A 21,735-nucleotide genomic window follows, 5' to 3' on the forward strand; every position below is an offset into this window, starting at 1 on the left:
CGAGGATATTATCACTTTCTCCTATACAGTAACTTACTAATGAGTTGGCCCTTGCAATTAATAAAAATTTGAAAAATACTTTTTTTGAAGTTATTTACTGAAACGAATCTCACGATATATCATAATCAAATCTCTTTAGATTTTAGATGGTAATTGCTTGACATTGATAAACCGTATGTCTGTGATTCAATAATACCCTTTTATTAAAAGAAATTTTAATAAGAACAATGTACAGCAATGACACTTACAAACAAAGACATGAACAACCAGACTCGCCTATGTTTTTGATCAATGGAATATGATAACAATACAGAGACTGATATTAGTGTTACTGAAAAAATCAATATAGTCATTAAAACAGATTTATTTGATAAAAGTAACGTATGTTTCAGAACATGTTGAACCCATCAATGTATGATGTACTATGAGAAAATCACATTTCCAACATTTAACACGTAACAATATACATATAAACCAACCATTTCTGCAAAGAACACTATCTGAACTATCATGCAGGTAATTCTAGATAAATAGATAAATCCGTAATTAAAGAAAACTTCTTTTTACCTTTCAAATGTAAAAAGAATTGAAGACGTTATCTTTACTAGTAAAACAGCATCAGGATGACATGAAAGCGAAATGGTGTCGTCATACATGGCGTGTTTATTGAATGGTACTTATGCGACAAAAGTAATTATCACTAAATTGTTATCATATGTTTGAATATTTAGAGGCGGTTCAAAAACATTTTACTGACAATGTAACCATGTATTTTTGGTTTCATCGCGATCTCTTTAATTATAAAACCATGTCTTCTCAAAGTGATGGGTTGCCACGGCAACAAAAATAACATTTATTCGCACATTTGTAAAATATACTTGCTTTGTCTTAGATGATTAAATTGCTATGCACTTTTTTTTAGTTTCTGATTGAACACAACAAACACCCAAATTTCCCAGTATTTTAAAGTTAAATTATTTACACTAATGCAGACATTTTATTACGTCACTATTGCAGGTTTTCTTCAGGAATGGCCCAAAGGCATTCTCATAAACGATCGATTTGCTTTTCATTCCATCAACGAATTCATTGTGGGAATTAGTGCGATGTCCAATGTTCTTTTAAAGGGTTATACGGTGTTCAATTCCCTGTTCCATTCAATTAAAAGAAAACAATGGAGGCGTTTTACCTTAGTGTGATGACCTAAGTGTGATAACCTATGTGTAAGTATAGTTTAATTATTGTTGCATCGAACTGCCTTAAGTTAACGGATAAGACATAGTTTTTATTCCAGCACGGTTCTCTCTAGTTTAAAAATGGCGGAGAACGGTTGAAAATGTTAATGTTCTGGTATACCTAGAAAGGTCCGGCTTGCCTTATGTACTTTTAGGCAATCGTCCTTCTTTTGCAAATTTCATGAGTCTTATAGCCTCTACTTTTTTCATACCAAATTCTTGTACCAAAATTTCTTTATCCAATTCAGCCAACATGGCACCATCTATCATTTGTTTTTTAAAGCTTTCTTCGTATTGCTCAAGATTAAGTTTGCTCAGATATTCGCATACCTCCTGAGTAGAAAGTTCTGCAATAGCATCTTCGCTGAGATTAAATTGCGTATGAGAATCGTTCTTACCAGTACAACTCTCATCTCTAGATAAACTTTGCGATGTCTTCGCTGTTTTATCTATCAATGTCTGACTTAAATTCACTACTGGAGCAACCATTGTAGACGGAATGTTGTTGACATATTTATGTTCTACAGGATTCTGGGTGACTGATGATGTCGTCTGGTCACGCACCAAGGTAACGTAAGAGTCTGTAGCACTTTTCGTATCGGTTTCCTTTCCCTCATAGTTCACATTTGAAATGCTCTTTATAGTACTTGGATTAGTATTTGACTGAACTGGACGCACATTTAGATTTAGAATTTGTTCAGAGTTTTTGGAATCTGTAGAATATTCGTCAATTGCAGTCGATACCTTCTCCTTTACAGTACTTAATGCTGACATGTCACAATGTTGTTTAGACTCTTCTGTACATTTCCAACCCTCAATTTCTTCGTAAACGTCAGGATTTTCAATGGTCTCATAGAAATGTCCCCGGGTGTCGAGTTCGGTGGGGATCTCTTCTTTTCGACTTGTCTCTTCGTCACTAATAAGGTCAGTGTAGAGATCATCTGACTTAACAGCGCTTTGTATGGTATCTAAAATTACAAATAGGAAACATAAGTCAAGCATAATACGACTAGCACGATACATGTGCAGTGTTGCTATGTTTTATTTCATATTGAAATGAAAGAAAGTCTTTAGATTTGTTTTGAAAATACATGTACACTATTTTACGTGAAATCTTTCTTTAATAACCCAGTTAATGGAAACACATGCCGGGGTTTATAATCAACTTGCCTCACCTGAAGTAGATATATTCCGTAAGAAAATCACGTAAACATTAACAAAATAAATATAATACCTTAAAGAAAAATTCAAGACTTGCAGAAATATAAATTTAAGAGTAAGATCTGTAAATATGAATCAACTACATATTGCTGCTTGTGTTCGATGCATACATTGTGTAATTATTGCAGTCTACCCGAGGTCTTAACAATTTTAAAGTTTTTTTTTTACTTCTTTACTTCAAAATCTTTCATAAATACCACTTTATCCGTATGGATCAAAAGTTTTTCGTCTATTAAATATTTGTTAAATGTGTCAACACATTGTTCCATGACCTATTTCTCAAATAGTTAATAACATCGATCTCAGTAAATAGTAAAGTAATTTCTCCTTGCTTCTGACTTCATGTGGGATTGTTTCATGTTCGTGAAGAAATGTACGGGGCAAGGCTCGCGCCTAGAGGGAATCGGTTCTTACTTACCTTCTACGCAATGTGCATCGGCCTTTTTGCAGCTTTTCTTCGTCACTGGCTCGGATATGCCAGTTTTAGTGACTCTGTCCAAGTCTGACTTTGTATGCGTATGTGCAATAGGAACTGGAACAGGAGCTCTACGTCTGTAAACTTTAGGTGAGTTTGTTTTCTCGCAAGCCTTTTTAAGCGGTTTGAATTCTACTGGTTCGTATTCCTGTGGTTTTATGATGCCTTCGACAACTTCTTTATGAGTATCAACAACATTTCTTCTTAAACTGATTGATTCCTTTCTTGGATGATATTCTGGCCATCTTTGTACTATATTTATGATATTTTCGTAGACTTCTGGTTCTTCAAAAGGGTATTCTTTCACCGAGTGATCCCCATCCAGCTTATATTCTGCTATATCTGTCAACAGCATATAATATACCACACACTTAAGAACCAAGATACATTATTCTGCCTACGCCATTTTAATAACAGTAAATATCAAACAATTTTTATATGTTAAATAAAACTATCTTTACAAAATCATGTGCATTTAATTATCTATTATAGTCTGATCAGTTTATATGTTATGTATAAAACACAGTGAGTGCAGCCACTCAATAAAGAGTAGTCGTATATCTACACATACACAAACCAATCACAGCAATTAAAATACTAAAAATTCTATCAAGTATGATCAAGAATATTTAACAAAAGGTTGTCTTGTTTTAATTCAATATGATATTAAATTTAATCTTACTTAATTATTTCATCAAAAACATCGCACGATTACTATTCGTTTCAAACCAGTACGCGTACAGCCAAATGTTATATAGCTGTGATTGTCTCATTTCAAAATTTATTGTATTCTCGCTCCTATGTACATTAACCTTTTTCAAACTATTTAAGAAATGTGAAAATTCACGTAAGCGTAATAACTGATGAGCAGAAAAAATTGGGAAAATATTATAAATTTAGGGCTTTAAAGAAACTGTTTATAGGTCAGTATGATTGTTGATTTTCTTCTTCAAAATAACAAAAGTGGAAAACCACAAGTCGCACAACATGTCATAAACGAAAATGCTACAGGCTTGGTTTGATTGAAAACCATCAATGCACCCGTTGGTGTGCTTTTCTCATTTATGAAAGCGACGATTAAGATCGAGTCACTAGTATTTAGGGTTATTCGCATACTAACTTGGATTTCCGAATTCTAGGTCATATTCGACGTCATTCGTTTTTCGTTCAAGATCTTGGAGGAATAGTTTCCACTGATGTTTTGTCTGTCCTTTGATGCCTGATACAAGTGCCATTCTCAACTGTGACAAATACAATGGTATGTGCAATATATCTTCTGCCATTACACCTACAATAGACGAAAACAGGTATGTGCGGTATATTTTCTATCTTTGCACCAACAATAGACGAAAACTGGTATGTGTAGTATATGTTCTGTCATTGCACCTACAATAGACAAAAACAGGTATGCGCGGTATATTTTCTTTGCACCAACAATAGACGGAAACAGGTATGTGCAATATATCTTCTGTCATTGCACCTACAATAGACGAAAACAGGTATGTGCAGCCAACATATATTCTGTCATTGCACCTACAATAGACGAAAACATGTAGGTGCAGTTTATCTCCTTTGCAACAACAATAGACGGAAACGGGTATGTGCAGTATATCTTCTTTCCTGGCACCTACAATAGACGAAAGCATATATGTGCAATATAGCTTCTATGTTTGCACCTACATTAGACGAAAACAGGTATAAGCAGTATGTCTTCTATCTTTGCGCCTACAATAGACGTAAACTGGAATATGCAGTATATCTTCTATCAGACGGAAGCAGATATGTGCAGTATATCTCCTGTCTTGGCACCTACAATAGACGGAAACAGGTATGTGCAGTTTATCTTCAATCTTTGCACCTACAATAGACGAAAACAAGTATGTGTAATTTATCTTCTATCTTTGCACCTACAATAGACAGTAACAGGTATGTGCAGTATATCTTCTATCTTTGCACCTACAATAGACGGAAACAGGTATGTGCAGTATATCTTCTATCTTTGCATCTACAATAGACGAAAACAAGTATGTGTAATATATCTTCTATCTTTGCATCTACAATAAAAGGAAACAGGTATGTGCAGTATATCTTCTATTTATGCACCTACAATAGACGAAAACAGGTATGAGTAATATATCTTTCATCTTTGCACCTACAATAGACGTAAACAGGTATGTGTAATAGATCTTCTGTCCTTGTACCTACAATAGACGTAAACTGGTATATGCAGTATATCTTTTATCTTTGCATATACAATAGATGAAAACTGGTATTTGCTTTATATCTCCTACCGAAAACTGGTATACGCAATATTTTTGTTATTGCACCTGCAAAAGACAAAAACTTGCTTCAAATGGTTTAAATAATAACTAGATTCATAGATCAGTATGTATCAATAAATTCAATAGCAATTAAAAAGAAAATTATTTTGCTAAACTTCCAGTTAGGCTTTCCATAAATGTGGCCACTTCATCACACGTTAACATGCCTATCACAGTAATTGTACTGCTTACTTTCGTAAGTAAAACAGAGGTACATTTTAGTAACACAGTCATTTCAACTAATTCTAAGCATGAGGTTTGAACAATAAACTAGTTCTCTTGCTTCCTAACTTTTTTATTATAAACCTATATACATCCTGTCAAAATATAGCTTGTATTTCACAAGTTAATATGGGCAGGCAGAAAAATACGTACTCTACCTTTTGTGTTGTATGTCGCCGGACTACTTTTATTTAATATGCATGCCCTGACACAGTCCTATAAATAGCCCACACAAAAACTTCTTTCATTTCTATTTTAACGTAGACAAACATGTAAGATTTCGTTCGATAATAAAACAACAAGAAAAAAAGCTGGAGGTATATAATAAAAGGGTTATTACAACAGTAGCTAGACCTGGGATTTTGAATTCGGCTTTCGTGGATTTTGCGATGGCGGATCTCATTCGGCGCTTGCGTGCCTCGTGAGATCCGAACTGGCAAAATCTACTCGAGCGGAATAAAAATTCCCAGACTGAGCTACTGTTATAATAACCCTATTGTATTTACATGTTCATTCTGGTATTGCAGATTCTATGCAATTATTAACCGTAAGATAATCTTAATATTCATTTAATTTGATATGTTTGCGATCAAAAACAATATTACCATCTACTATCCTGTTGCCTAGAAGATACTTCTCTTCAAACGTCTCTATCAGTTCCATCTTGGGTATACGGTTCGTATTTAGACTTTTTTGTCCGACAGTAATAACACGATCCATTGGAAACTGTACGGTGAAAGGCAGCTTGTTTTCGATCAGTATGTTACACAGATACGCCTCTCTGACGTTTTCTAATGTAAAATGATAAAGAATACCAATGTTATTTTTTTTCAAAAAGGGTTTTTATTTTAAAGCAATAAATTATCCGATAAACATAAGATATCGTTAAAACTAATGGTTGTGTGTTTGCTTATATTATTCTGTTATCAAACAGGCAACTTTCCTGGAAAATATATAAGGATAGGTTTAGCAGCTTTAGATATACGTTTAGTACCTACATAACAGTCGGATTTGCGTTCGGTGTCAGTGTCTTTGGCATTACTATGAGTAGGGTTTTCTCAGCTAATAGTACAACTGCTTCTCTGAATCGAAAGTGGACTACTAGAACTATTGGTTTTGTATGAAACTGATAAATTTATACAAGAGTGCTCTTAAAGTTCTATAACTACACCTCTTGAGCTTACTGCCAACTAACAAACAAAAATAGATCCTCCACTATTGTAGATTCGAGCCTCTCTTGATGCGTATAATTCTTCATGCTCTGGCTTACGGAAGGTCGTTGATTTTACCTAGGTGCCAGATGATGAAATAATGCTTGCAGGGGACCATAGTGTCTTTCTTCACCATGATAAGCTAGATATTCGCCCTATGACCTATATATAACTGTGTTGATGTGATGTTAAACCCAACAACAAAAATACACATATGAAGAATTAAAATATGCTTGGCCTCAGTTGTCCATTTGTCATGGTCAATGATTTTTAATCATTTGATCTTGATCGCTTAGGGCGCGTAACCCTGTGAGGAATATAGAATTCCATCATGTGATGAAGCTAACCTCATACCACGTGCATGCCGGAATAGAGGTCGGGAGTGGCACCTGGATATTCTACCACCAAAGCTGGGAATTCGGAATACCACCTAAATAATGCTGACGAGACTACAAGACTACTAAAGGTGAATCTATAGGAGATATATAAACTTCAGAGTAACAATCATTATATGATACCAGTAATGCAAACATTCGTGTTAATATTATCGAAGAGAGTCTTACCGTTACTTTTGATACTTACGTCTATCTTCACTAATAACGCAAAATTTTTCATGATAGGATGAAGGGATACTGAGCAATCTATATTTTCCAGCACCAGATCGTACTCGGGTCACAACTCGTCTCTGCTCCGATACAACTGCTAGGAGAAGTACCTATAAGATCAATGTTATAAACATTGTATATGCATCATAGAGAGCTTAAATGAAATGCGTGTTTATGATCGCGCTTATATGGTTTGTTCTAGTAAGGCCTAAAACAAAGAGTGTTTGTTTCCGGTAACATGCTGAAAACAAATTAGAGTACGTAAATGTTCTCTTTCTGCGGATTTTGTTTTATTTAAGTTGTACTTTTCGGAAATTATTTTAGTGTCAAAAATGAATACATATAAGGGGATTATGCCTTTTGAGCATCGGTAAGTTGATTTCTAACATCATTGACCATGTTTAAAGCATAAAAAGTGCAGTGGTAAAATTTGAAAACAAATTTCTCCAAGGCCGTAACACACGTAGGGTCGGGCCAAACATTTAGAGTAGGTCGGGATACCGGAAACAAAATTTTTTTCTACGCCTAAGCACCTGCGTTGTCAAATTTTGTCATTTCTTTATTTGTACAAGTCTGATATAGTGTAGTATAAAATAGCACTTATTCCACAAATAAGTTTATACGATCTGACAAAAATCAAAATTCGTATTGCACGAGGTGGCAATCAAATTCCGTATACTGTCTGTTTCAATACTTCTTTCATCAATACAGAGCAGTTAAAGGTAAATTCTGACTGAAGCGAAAACAAAACAATAGGTGGAGGTATATAATAAAGCGGTAATTATATCAGTAATGTGATCCACGATGCAATCGATTTTCATGAATTTTACTACTGCGTGATCAAGTCCTTGCAAAATCAACTCGAACCGAAACAACATCCCAGTTAAGCTATTATTATAACACAGTTTTCCTCCTACTGTAGAATTTTTATATCATATGTATACCTTCTTTGTTCAATTGAAAATGATGAATTTATTCAGCGAGAAAATTACACTTTTCGATCTGCGATTAGTTTGATGCTGCCAATAAACGAGGCCAGTAAGATGAAAATCTCTTCTAGTTTTTATTTGACAGATATACACTTTTTAAATGTTGACATTCTTTCAAATTAAGGCACACGTTAGGTGGCATTTTAAAATGCCATTTAAAATTTAAAGTTGCTGCATTCAAAACGTTCGATTTTGTATTTTCAATTGCTAAAGCGACGTTGTACTGTTCTTGTACGGTATTTTAAATGATTTCTGGAATTGAAGCTTTTGGTTTGACTGGTACTGAACTTTGCTGCTTTGTCCCACTTTGTCACACTTTTATAGTCATAAAACTAATTTCATATTATGTTTTGATTAGTAAATGATATCACTTTTTGATAAAACGTCTTACAATGGTCAGATGTTATACATTTTCATTCAATATCTATCCTGTTTCTTAACTGTGACATAAATGAACAGCGTAAGCGATGGAGAACAAACCTAAGAGAAACCAGCCGTTAGGAGATCTCTTTGGTTAAGACCAAAGTTTATAGTGAATAAGCTTGATTATAGAGAGTATAGATTACAAAACATTTAAACAGGCATGATTATGAATAAAAAGTAATTTTGACTACTGAGGTTTGTTAAGAAGCTCCGTTTTAGCCATTACTGAAACAAATTCTTGTATCATCCTTTTCATTGGTAGCGAGAATCCCTGACGAATACACATAGTTTATAATACGTTTTCATTTTATGAAATTTACGCAAATAAATGTGATTTATATCTAGGGGTTGGTACGTACGTCACGTGCACGTGTTGTTTGGATTTTGTTTACACGAATGTCACACTGCTTCGAGCTCTGGTAATTCGTTTTATAGTTATTTGAGTTATTTAGACCAACCGCTATGAAACCGACAAGCATATCGTACACTAGAGCTCACAAGGAATGTTCCTGAGGTCCAGTGCTTTAACTGTGAATTAAGCTCGAGTTTATCTCAGTTCATTAAAATTTCTTGCATAGATACAGTTTACAGCCAACACAAATATGTCAATGAAATGACCAATTTCGCCGGGTTTCTTGCATTTCTTCAACGTCTGTTCAGTTCGTGTAGACAGAAAGATTATTTCATTTCTATTACTTTTTTCCCTTTAAACAATTTACTGTAGGTTTACATTAACATATGCATCGTAATGGTATGCCTTTTCATCTGATTTATAGATAAATGTGTAAAGGAAAATAAAACAATATTAAATTTACAATGAGTCAGAAGAGTGTCAAACTGTTTTCAATAACTTTAGTACACCTTTTGTTTCACACCTTTGGACAGATGATTGATATTCAAATTATTAAAACATCATAATCGAATCAATAAAAGATTAAATTACTTCTCCTTTGTCAAACGTTTCCTCGAGAATATCACCGTAAAACCCTTGTGTGACCACGACAAGTTTGGGAAGATGTTTATGGCACTTTTTGTAGAATTCCGCTACATTATAATCCTTTTTCTCAGTCATATACTCCATTTCCTTTTCCATAATGCATGTGAACGTTTAAAGAAATAAAGGAAAAAGTACTCTATCCTTTTATGCACACAAATCAATCTATTTTTAAAACTTCCTGGTCGCCTTAGATATGTTAGGATTTCATTCACGCGACAATATACGTACGAGGTTATTATAAATACACCGACAAGGAGGCAATATATCTTTTAATCTATACGAAACCTGGGAATGAAGGAAATTATTTACTAAACATGAATCCCCTAATTCATTTAACATAAATTTGAAATGAACGCATTTACTGGCGTGAGCAGATAAAAGCTATTAGTGAAAACTTTGCGCCCTGAAAACATGTACCTGTTTTTGTTTTGATCTGTATTGATCTATACTGAACGAAATTTAAAAATAGACTTAGACTGTTAGTTTTGCGATAACGTTTTATCTGTATGTCATACAAGTTTGATATTTACGTAATGCACTGTATAGATATTGGAAGATAAAATAGTTATACCACTTCATTACTGCCTTTGAATTGCACATGCAGTTTTTAACCGCAAACATATTTTTGCAAGATCAAGTTAATATTTTGAAATCGAAATTGTAAAGCAAGTAGGTATCTTCAAACGAGAAACTTATATTGAATATAGCATAACGTAATATTATTTACTCTCGTCAGCAGTGTTAAAGTTAAACACGATCTATTTAATCCCCGATACGTTTTCTGAATAAAAGAAACGTGTCTGATTAAAAGGCATTTATATTAACCGGATTATTTCTTATGGTTATCAAACTAATGATGCCCATGTATAAGTTACTGTTGTGTAAAAGCACTGGTTGAAATTCCTTTCCTCCGCGGATCTGAACGGGTGTAAAATATTACCTGAGGTATAGGAAACCAGTCAAAACGGGAACTGGCATTCGTTCATCTAAATTTAGCTGGAGTTTGCGAAAGATATATCTCTGTCAAGATATGGGAATACGACACAGGAACGTGCATAAACCTGTTTTATCTTCAGTGAAAAATTCGTAGATCTACATGTGTTGCTGTAAATATGTCTTGGACTAGCTGAAAAACTATGTTCAACATAGTTAGTTAGACTCGTATGTCTAAAGTATTCATCTGTATTGGGTTGTTCCTGTATGAATGATAATCAAAAGACTTACAGGGGTCCGGTAAATCACTCAGTATTTCAAACAATGGTGTTTCTGCTTCTCATCCTACACGATAGAACTACTCAATCTGACTAGTTTTTTTTTCGAAGTTACCGTTAGACGACGATGTCTCGTACTCAACAACAACATCCTATTAGACATAGCATACAAATATTCGACCCGACTTTCTAACTAAAGCTGCAACTCAAATATTTCTACACCGACTCCTTGATTATCAGCTCATATACTGATTTATAACATACTCATTTATTACTTATTCATAACATTTATGTAAGTACTGCATTAAGTTATGATGTATTCTGAAAGGTCATTCTTTCCCGACCTAACGTTAAAATTTTGTATTTCATATTCGAGGTCATTTGTAATGTCTCTTTCTAGTGTGTGGCCGCGTTCAAAAGTTTTTGTAATGGCAACCTTTACAAGTTTACCTTACATCACTTATAAAATGATTTTAAGCGTAGATGCGCATGTAAGAAAAAGACTAATTATTCAATTTGTATCGAAAAATATGTTCATGTTCCTTAAGTCGCACAGTATTTGCTCTACAGAATTTAATTACCATAAATGTAAAACCAATATGTTTTTGATGCGTATATATCTCTGAACCTTATGTGTCTGTAAATAAGATTTTACTACCATTAAATAGCTCATCAGTTCTGACAGATACCGAGTTGATCTTTAGTCTAAATTCGCTGCCAAGCTTGTCTATGATTTCACCTATAGCAGTTACTATTGACTACCATATAGAGCACTGGCCCTACAGCTTCATTCCTTGTCTTGCTACGATACTGCAACTCTTCTTCTGTCTGTGACGCTTAAACTAATTCTTCTGTTAAACGATCTATTCACCCTGAGAGAAGCTGGATTTTGTAACAAGATACTGACTTAAATTAATTAATTCAACCCTCAAAGTATAATGCTGTGAAGAAGTGCATGAAATCTTGGATATCGCTGACTACTTCGCCAACTCATATCTTTAGCCAAGGGGTCGCTGACTATCAATAGAGGGCGTTCTGATTAGTCGGAAAGTAGTTAAATCATTCATCAACGAGCACCTGCTCTGACGATTGGTTCCCATTAGATATAAAGTATTGAGTGATATTGGGTCCTAGTAATCCCTGTAACTAACCAAAATCAACCATTACATACCAGACCTTTTTTAAATTTTGCAACTGAACTGTAACTATAGACAGATTAAAACATAAAGGCGACAAGGCAGAAGTGTTTATATAATTGATTTAAATACATATGAGATACCAAATATTCTGAGAAAATCTGATATATCCTTTCTTTTTTAAAATATTGCTTTTTTTGTGAAAGCTCAAAATTACTGCAGACACATTCGCATTCCAGAAACTTGTGTAGAACTACTGGTTCAGTATCACTGTGCCGAAGTAAAACTGCATGAACAAGTTGCAAGCAAATAATATTACAAAAAGGAATAAACGCAGTACATCAAAACATAATCCGTATTTGCTGGAAGTAAACCATTTTCTGTTACTTGCCTGTCACGTTGTGGGTCTGAAGCCTCCATTTTGGGTGTATCCAAATATTTCATTTGAGACAGCCATCCTGCGCTAACATGAATCTTTGTTGTTCTACTTACATGCCGCTCACGGCTTAAATGATATCCGGAGGAATTTAACAAGTCGCCATGTTATCTATGAATTTGTCGGAGTGATTTGAAACAAGACAAAATCCTACATTAACATAAATGAATTGATGGAAAAAAGCAGGTATATGCACATATATTATGTAAAAATTAAATGTTAAATTAAAAAGAAATGAAAACAAAATCAATTGCTACATATACATCAATGATTTGAAAAATTTATTTGAAAAAAGTAGGTATATTCACATATTTGTTTTTTTTTGTTTTATTTTGGTTTCAAAATACGATGTTTCCAAAATGTTAGTCAAAAATTATTATGGAAAACAATAGTTTTGCATACTCTATACATAAATTCTGTCTTCTAGGCGTATGAACACAACTTGTCAGATTGGCTTCGGAATTGTGGCAAGTATCCTTCTTTAATAAAATTCAGAAGTCGCAGTGCCTCAAGTCTTGTCATATTTAATTCTCGCGTTAAAATGTCTTCATCGAGGTGTGAAAGGATAGTTCCGTCTATCATTTCACTTTTAAATGCAGAGATGTATTTACCAAGGTTCATCTCCTTCAGATAGTGACCTACCTCTTCAACAGATAGAGCTGCAAAATTCACAACCTGGTGGCGAACATCCTTGTATTGCTCTGAAGTACTCGTTGATAAGTTTTTTGACTTTGGAAAATTTTCAGTGCTTTCATTCTCCTCTTCCTGTTTCGTCTGTTTACACTGCAATTCTAGTTTGTTAAAAGTTTTATTTTGAGTTGTAGACTGACTGCATATTTTTTCTTTTGAGGAAATATTTTGAGGAGAAGAGACTGACTCTAATACTTTCGAAGTTGAAGTTGACGGCTTCGACATTTTTATCCTATGTTGATTTGGAACTGATAATTCAGGCTCCTGGAGCCTTGATTTGAACAGGTAAGTTCTTGGTGGCGGTGTAGGAGCTGTTTGCTGTATATATGACCTAGATTCCAATGTCGACATTATTTTCACTTGTTGTGAAGCGTTCGTATTACTACTAACAACACGCCCTGTCCTTGTTCTACCTTTGTTTTTGTCCTCTAACTTGTCTGATGTGACAGTATTACCATCTCCTGCATGGATATTATTACGCATGTTTTCAGAACGACGCTCGCTTTTGTGTCCTTGAACAGATTGATTTTTCTTTCAATCTATTTATTTCTGTTCTTGTCATACCAAATTCTTCAACCAGGATACTTTCGTCTAGTTTGACCAGTAGTTTTCCATCTATCTGATGCGAAGCAAATGATTCAGAATACTTTTCCATTCCTGTATTCTGCAATCGTTCCAAAACATCCTTAACAGAAAACTCCTCAATATTCTTTGTACATGTCCCTGTAGGTTTATACTCCGACAGAGTGTCATAAATGTTGTCTTGTCTCTTCCCTATGTTTATTAAGCTTTCATAGGCTACAGGTTCAGCGTATGAGTACTTTATACCGGATTGTAGAACACTTTCGTCATACTCTGCAATATCTTGAAAACAAAAAAGCAAAACATAAGTAATTTTTTAAAGAAATTTATGTTGAAAAGGAAAATACAGTTCAAAGGCGCCCATAAGTTTTTCTTGCTCTTTTCAAAACTTTTAATCACAGGTATGCATTAACTAACTTCAATATTGCATCTTAAGGTAATGTGCACGCATTGGCAGACGGCAAATGCCGGTTTACCTGTATGCAATTATGGCATTTTGCGGTTTTTGTCGAAAACCATGTTTGCTTTGAGCTATATCTATGCCCGAAAACTATTGAATTACCTAATATGAATACCACATCACGCGGAAATCAAGTCAAGTGTCATAACGTGTCCACTACATTAAAAAATGAATTCGAGATTTTAGAGGTGATCAAAACAGACAAAAGTTTCATATCAAAACATAAATCATATCTTATAACTATTCATTTCATCAAGAGGTCCAAACCGATAACATAGTATGTGGGAACATTGATATTTTTCAAACATAATTTTGATAAATTCAAAACTTACTCTGATTTCCAAAATGTAGATCATATTCTATGTAGGAACTTTTGCGCTCAAGCTTGCGGACGTAGGTTTTCCAGGACCCTTCACTCTCCCCTTTTATTCCAGTTACTTTAGAGAGGCGTAATTGAGATAGATACAAGGGAATATGAACAACATCTTCATCGAATTTTCCTGTACAACAATACAGATGGTTTAATGTTCTAGTAGAGAAATAATTAAATACAACAGAATACAACTTCCTCATCATTGTTTCATATTGATAATAATAATAAATTATACTGATAATAAAAACAAAACGGAATAAGAACAATTTCCTTGTCTGATTTTCCTGTTTAAAGACACAAGGTAAATTTAGTATTTAGAGGTGCATTATTAGTTATAGAGGAGGAATATAAACAACTTTATTCTTCAGTTTTCCCGTTAAAAGATATCTTTAGTCACTAAAGTTGTTTTAGTGATTCCTTAATTAGATACACAGAGTATGAACACGTTACGAAACAATTTTTCCTGTTCAAGGATACATATGGTAAATCAAGTTTTATGAGTGGCATAATGGAATACAACTGATTATGAACAACTTCTTCGTCCATTTTTCCTGTTCAACGATACATATTGTAAATGAAGGATTTGGAGATAAGTAATTGAGATACAACGCAAATATTTACCAATAAGCCATCAGGACATGCACAACACATTGCGTGTGACTCTTACCTTTTTATATCATTCAAAATTATTCAACAATGAAATATAAGACACAATTTTAGGTAATAGACAAACCACATGAAACATATTGAGTTAATACTTATTGAGCCAATATGTGGAAATCAGGGCCAATATAGGATTCAAGCATTTTGACTGGTTCTAACTAGAGGGCCAATACCGTGAAGTTACTTCCGTTAGAATTTTTATTCTAATATGGCTAACAATGCTTTAATCATCAGAACGATGTTATGTTGACGTCACGTCAACGTGATATTTAGCGCCATGTACGCATTGAGAAATAGCGCTTTCAAATTTCATGAAATATTTTACTAAATAACATGTTTTAAACGAAATGTTACATTGCACAAATGTTTTGATCAATTTATACACATACTGAATTAGTTATTCGCTTTGCTGAATAATTCGCAATAATTTTCGCTCGAACTGAATTCTGCCGCAAGACGTATTACCGTTTCCGATCCTGGCGTGTTTTAACAAATACCTACTTTTGGCGCCATGCTTGCGCGAAGAAACAGTTCCATCATATTTGATATACATTTTACAATAAAGAACATATTAGAATCGAAATAATTTATAACCAAACAGTGCTTTATCACTATTTATACACTCGGGCGGTTATACGTCGTCCGAAATAATTTTACTGTTTTACATATAAAATACGTTTGCAACAGTTTTCGTATTTCAATATAAACTGATACTGTTAGGAACGTCTGTGTAGATGATAACGATACTGCAGGCTGCTTCGGTTAGTGCCTCTGACATTTTTTGAAGATATAGAAAATTCTGCGAAACTGGGATCAATGAAAAGGGTGACACTTATCTTAAACATACATTTTGATACTAGTAATTTGGATTATTTGTGTAGTTACATCTAGGAAAAGAATAATACATGGAATAGCGAATAGGATATCAACTGTAACACTTTTGGATAAGAATTAAACGATGCATGGGCGTACAATTTATTCTTGGTCTTTTGTATTTACTTAATAAAGATATATATATATATCAGTCTGCAAGGAAATGACATGAAAAGCAGTTCTTATCTCAGCCCAAAGTTAAACCTTTACCCTGCTAAATTTCAATATTTCTAAGCCTAGTTATTTGTCCGCGGGCGGTCGTATTAACCGAAACGACAACCGTCGGACAAATAACAAGGCCAATATGAAATCGCCTGATTGATAACATTGTATAAGTCGAACAACCGTTTAAGAAAAATAAAACATTTCTATACGTATATCTATTGAGACAAAATTAAAGCAATAGAACCTGCAAAACTGAACTACTATTGCGTAATAAAAATAATGTTATACGCAGTCATGTAGTTGCGGATAATCAAAATTAATCAAATTATTGTAACAACAGTTTTCAAAAATAATAATGTCTTAAAATGTCTTAGGATATGATACATGTATACCAGCTGTTATGAAGTTTCCAAGTAGGTACATTTCTTCAAAGGTGTCAATGAGTTCCATAGCAGGAATGTGCTTTGTATTTATGTTTTTATTCCCGCATGTTATGGTCTTCCCAGGCGAAAACTGTACTGACACTGGTAGCTTGTTCGTCCTCAGTATTTCATACAGAAAATATTCATGTTCGACTGAAAGAAATACCAAACATCTCATCTTGACGATTGATATAAAAGCTCTCCATTTGCAAGAAACAGAAATCTACGACAAAAGATATCTTAGAAAACCTGCAAACTATACCTACCCACAAATACCTACATTTCAGTTTATTTTTCTGTAAGAATGACACATTTTCTATACGTCTTAAGGCCCCTTCTACAATCGATATTTCCTGTGCAGTAGTTATTTACAGAAGAAAGCAGCTGAATGCTTTAAGAGATCGCTTTGCATTTTTGCAACTATCGATCTCAGAAAGCCTATTAAAATATGTTGTCATCAGAGATTAAAATAATTTAAAATTCACATGAAAGAAATATTAAAGTTAACAAGTGATTCAATACATAAATCATGAAATCATCTGTTTCTGTATCACAATTCCTGTATTACTGAAATTCTATTAATTTTTTAGAGAAAATTTTTTTGTTTCTACCCATATTCTGCAGGAAGAGTTCATTAACAGCAAACTCATTTTTATGCACGTAGTATAGAAAAAGAAGTCATTGGAATTAAAAACATAACACTATATAAATATTAGGTCAGCGCTATCAAAACAGTTACAGTTTAGATCAATCTTCCACGCAATGATCTCCACTTACAGTAAAGAGAATCCTACCATCAAAATATTATATCAACGCTATCAGAAATTCTTCTAAGCAATGGTCTCCGCTTAATTAAAGATATTCTTACGATCACAAACATTTTTATTGAGATTTTCATTTTTATTAATCGTTTTTCCAACATCTGATATAATATCTAATTATTAAAACTGCAAGTAACAGCAGTGATTAATAAGCTGATATGTATCAATACAGTTAGGCAAAGAACTTCACATCCACCGAGATAAACTTTGGGTTAGATAATTGTTTGACGATATTATATCAAGCTAATGATATTTGATATTGATATCAAATGAATATTTGTTGTCATTTCCATTGGTCTAGATGTAGTCACATGATACAAAGTCGTAATGACACAAAAAAGCGGAGCCAAAAACACGTATTGACCTCCAGCTGTGACGTCACCAAGGATTGACGTCAAAACAATGCAATGTTGTAAACAATTCACTAGATCTACGAAATATTACCAAAATTCTGCAAATATTGTATTAAATCTTTATTCGCTGGCTGCGCCCTTGGTCGATATCACTTTCATCAGGTCAATAAATCCACGTATCGACCTCACCAAAAGGCAATAATTGTATAATGGTATATTATCCTTACTTGCGGTTGGCAAAAAGCCGTATTCATTTGTTTTTCTTGTATTTTATTATAGAGTGTGTGTGTTCGGGTTTAACGTCTTTTTCAACAATTTTTCAGTCATATAAACGACGGATTTTATTATAGAGACTTTATTTTTTCCTTATCAATATATATATGTAGGAGATATTTTACATGTCAGCGTTCTTCTTTTGATGTCAGTGTAAACGCTTTAGTGATACTTAAAAATACCTTTGTGTTGTCAAAAGTTTTTACAAGAGCAGAACGATTTACCGTTATTTGGGCAATAATATATCAAAGCTTTCGAGAGGGACGCTAAGTATATTTTTACGTATACGTCAAACCATTATCACTTTATTAACAAAAAATTCAAGATCCTCATCGCATTTTTTTTCCATTTATCAAATTCTCAAGCCCTTGATTACATCAGAGGGGTTTGCTGTTTAATGATTGAAGAGAACAACTACACGCGACATACTTTCTATGCTGTTATATTGCTTAACAATATGGCAGCCTCTCAAACGGATACAAAAACTTACATGTACGTGTCTTTGCGATACAGAACTTTTCATGGAATGTTGTTGGGATGCTCAACAAACGAAACCTGTTTCCACCATGCATTTTGGCTACCACTCGATCCTGTTTAGAGACAGCTACTATGAAAAGTACCTGTAAAATGCGATACAAAGGAACTGTGTAGCTCTGTATAACCAGCTTTGTGAAATGCGATACAAAGGACTGTGTAGCTCTGTATAACCAGCTCTGTGAAATGCGATACAAAGGACTGTGTAGCTGTGTATAACCAGCTTTGTGAAATGCGATACCAAGGAACTCCGTAGCTCTGGATAACCAGCTGACCGATATTCTATGTTTTTAGTTCACAAGGTTGATTTTTAAGAATGTGTGCAAAAACATAACCATTGAAAAAATATTTAGTAAACATCGTAAATAAAGGTTTCTTTGTATGGCAAAATGATACTTCAGTTAAGAATACATGTACGTCATATTACACTTTTCTTACAATAAGCAAAAGGCAAACATCTTACGAATTTATTTAGTTTAGGTCGTTAAAAGCGGTAATTTCCGTGCAGTCTGTTCCTGTTTTGCACTTTTCGACTGTAAATAGTTCATCTGTCACAATCGGATATTTCCGAAATCGCACTGTATTGTGAATAAAATATAATCGAATGGAAATGGAAGGTTACTATTAAGGGGCCACTACCTTAACCCTTACCATGCTTAATTTCTATGATGGAGTTGTCCATCTTTTAGTTTGGGCAGTACCGTTAATTGTTAACATGGGTGCTTACCAAAAAGATACTGACTGAATGGCGAACAGTGCAGATCTTGATCAGACTGCACGGATGTGTAAGCTGGTCATGTTCTACATTAGTCGCATAGGCAGAATCAATTAAGTGCAGCATGATGTGGGTAACAAAACTGTACGCTACTCTAAATATCTGTGTAATGATATAATAATAGTGTTATTTATTCTGGTGTTATGACCAAAATGTATCCGTTTAAAGAACTGTTAAATTCAATTTTATTCTAAATAACCCATTCACGATTCTGTATTAAATATAAAAAAGTAAGTTTTTTTTTTTCAAGATATAGGTTCATAATTTAAAATAACAAGATATATAACTGTGAAACACTGGTCAACACTCGCTCACTTCCTCATGCATCGATAGCTTGAGTAACAGGACAAAAGTACTCCACCGTTTCATATGGCCCTCTATAACTCGGACATTTTGCTCTTCCCCTCGCGACTTCAAGCAGCTGGTATTTTGATGTACCACACTTCTTTATTATTTTGTATGATATCGACGCCTTAAGAAAAATCAAAGAAAGTCCAGTTTTTGCGGCATGGTGAAATGAGAAATTAGGCCAAATTATTTTTGAGACCAGTTTTAGAATGCAGCCTCACCAGGTTTGTACACAGATAAAACTACTATGGGTCAAAGAAACATTATCAGTATGTAAGACCCGATCTCTAGTCACTAATATCTCTTTCTCTCTATTCTTCAGCTAAATTCTGCTCTACAGCAATAAATTCTGTGTGGAAAACACATGGTATTTTCCCCAGTATTCGTACGAGGTTGTACTGTATTTATGATATATCACTGTATAAATACCTCATCTTTGTCGAACGTGTCTTCTTGAATATTTCCATAAAACCCTTCTTTGATCTTTGCCACTAACGGCAATTGTGATTCAAACTCTTCGTAGAATTCTGCTACATTGTAGCCTTTTGTCTCTGTCAAAAACTCCATTTAAGTTATGTTATTGTCCTGTTGCAGACTATTAAAACAAAAGTACTTGCAAGCTTTAATGATATGAAAACAACGATTTTGTAATCAAAAGATGTCGTAAGAAAACGGATTTTGTAATTTTGGTGGAATTTGATTAAAGCCAAGGGATACTCAAGCTTGCAGAAAATTAAAACAGATTATTTCGTATGCTTGATGGATATTAAAACAACAAACTTTGTATGTTTGATGAAAATCAAATAAAGGTTTTTTTAGCTTGATGGATATTAAAACAAAAGACTTTTGCAAGCCTGATTGATATTAAAACAAAATATTTTGCAAGCTTCATAGGTTTTAAAACAAAAGATTTTGTAAGCTGGATGGAAAGTAAATAAAGTACGAACAAGCTTGATATGTATTTAGTCAAAAGAATGTGTACATGTAAGTCTGCGCTCACGAGCATTTTAAGTCTGAAACTAAAATACTTTTTAGTTTTGCTCAGTCAGTCAATGTAACATTTAGAACAGATAATAATGAAAGTTTGCACGAGCTTGCATTCTGTAGCTACAGACAGCTCAGTCAAATAAATTAAATTAACAAATCTAAAATAAAGTTACGGCAAATGGATTTTTTATCGCCCTCAAGTCGTAAATTACGGACTCAGAGGTTCAGTGAAATTCCTGCATGAACAGCCTAAAGGCATTTACATTTATGTCATGTTGAAAAAATAAGTATATATTTTATTGGAACAGTATCTTAACTTCGTCAGGTTACTCATATTAATTAATAAAGTTGCACAAACGTCGATGCCGTTATAACTTTCCAAAACCAGTCTTTTTCATTAATATTCTGAATAATTCTATCTGATCAAAATGTTAAATATACTACTTTTCAGAATTTTATTTTAAAAAAAGACATTACCTCATTGATTATCCAAAACAGTATAAATGTAATATATACTGTGATAGTCGATCGTTATCGCGAATGTTAAGGTTATGTCGGTATTCATCATTCAAGATAACATCTGAGCTGATATCTCTGTGACCTTTTGTTCACTAGAATATCTTTCTAGCTATGATTCAACATTCTTTATTTGTTTTATAGATTTACTTTACCTAATAGTGTGATTTATACCTGTATATTTTAAGTTGCTATGTTCACGTTTGTTATCAATATAGACCAGTCATTCGCAATTCTTTCTGTCATTTTTGGTTTTGGTGGTACCGGTAGAATAGATTTTGAACTGATCGAACAAGATACAGATGCAGCAGCAATGAGGGTTACATTACTGATTTCATCATCATGATCATGATCATCATCAACAACAACAAAAACATTATCATCACCGTCGTCTTCGTCAGAAATCGTCCCATTCTGG

General features: G+C 33.8%; 2 protein-coding genes across 2 annotated transcripts; both read right to left on the minus strand.

Annotated features, from left to right (window-relative positions):
• Window positions 1–178: 178 nt before the first annotated feature.
• On the minus strand, window positions 179–21,408 carry LOC128549320 (uncharacterized). The gene is made up of 12 exons (XM_053525905.1): window positions 21,279–21,408; window positions 20,244–20,409; window positions 18,648–18,777; window positions 16,681–16,863; window positions 14,547–14,714; window positions 13,676–14,036; window positions 9,646–9,811; window positions 7,268–7,400; window positions 6,080–6,265; window positions 4,052–4,219; window positions 2,875–3,273; window positions 179–2,203 (listed from the first exon to the last, which is right to left on the minus strand). The coding sequence occupies exons 2-12, from the start codon at window positions 20,379–20,381 to the stop codon at window positions 1,377–1,379; spliced, it is 2,859 nt and encodes a 952-aa protein (XP_053381880.1). The 5' UTR covers window positions 20,382–20,409; window positions 21,279–21,408; the 3' UTR covers window positions 179–1,376.
• LOC128549662 (uncharacterized) lies at window positions 12,142–13,772 on the minus strand. The gene has a single exon (XM_053526854.1). It carries the CDS (start codon window positions 13,653–13,655, stop codon window positions 12,906–12,908), a length of 750 nt encoding a protein of 249 aa, XP_053382829.1. The 5' UTR covers window positions 13,656–13,772; the 3' UTR covers window positions 12,142–12,905.
• Window positions 21,409–21,735: the final 327 nt, after the last annotated feature.

Source organism: Mercenaria mercenaria, chromosome 16 (assembly GCF_021730395.1).
Source record: "Mercenaria mercenaria strain notata chromosome 16, MADL_Memer_1, whole genome shotgun sequence".
Lineage (NCBI taxonomy): Eukaryota > Metazoa > Mollusca > Bivalvia > Venerida > Veneridae > Mercenaria > Mercenaria mercenaria.

Bases quoted from the DNA above. Each gene is read 5' to 3' on its own strand.
- LOC128549320 (XM_053525905.1), bottom strand. From the start codon at position 20,381: ATGGAGTTTTTGACAGAGACAAAAGGCTACAATGTAGCAGAATTCTAC. The intron at 18,778-20,243 runs GTATTTATACAG...CGCATTTTACAG, and splicing joins ACACGTTCGACAAAGATGAG to GTACTTTTCATAGTAGCTGT. The intron at 14,715-16,680 runs GTATACATGTAT...ATTGTTGTACAG, and splicing joins TGGAAACTTCATAACAGCTG to GAAAATTCGATGAAGATGTT.
- LOC128549662 (XM_053526854.1), bottom strand. From the start codon at position 13,655: ATGCGTAATAATATCCATGCAGGAGATGGTAATACTGTCACATCAGAC.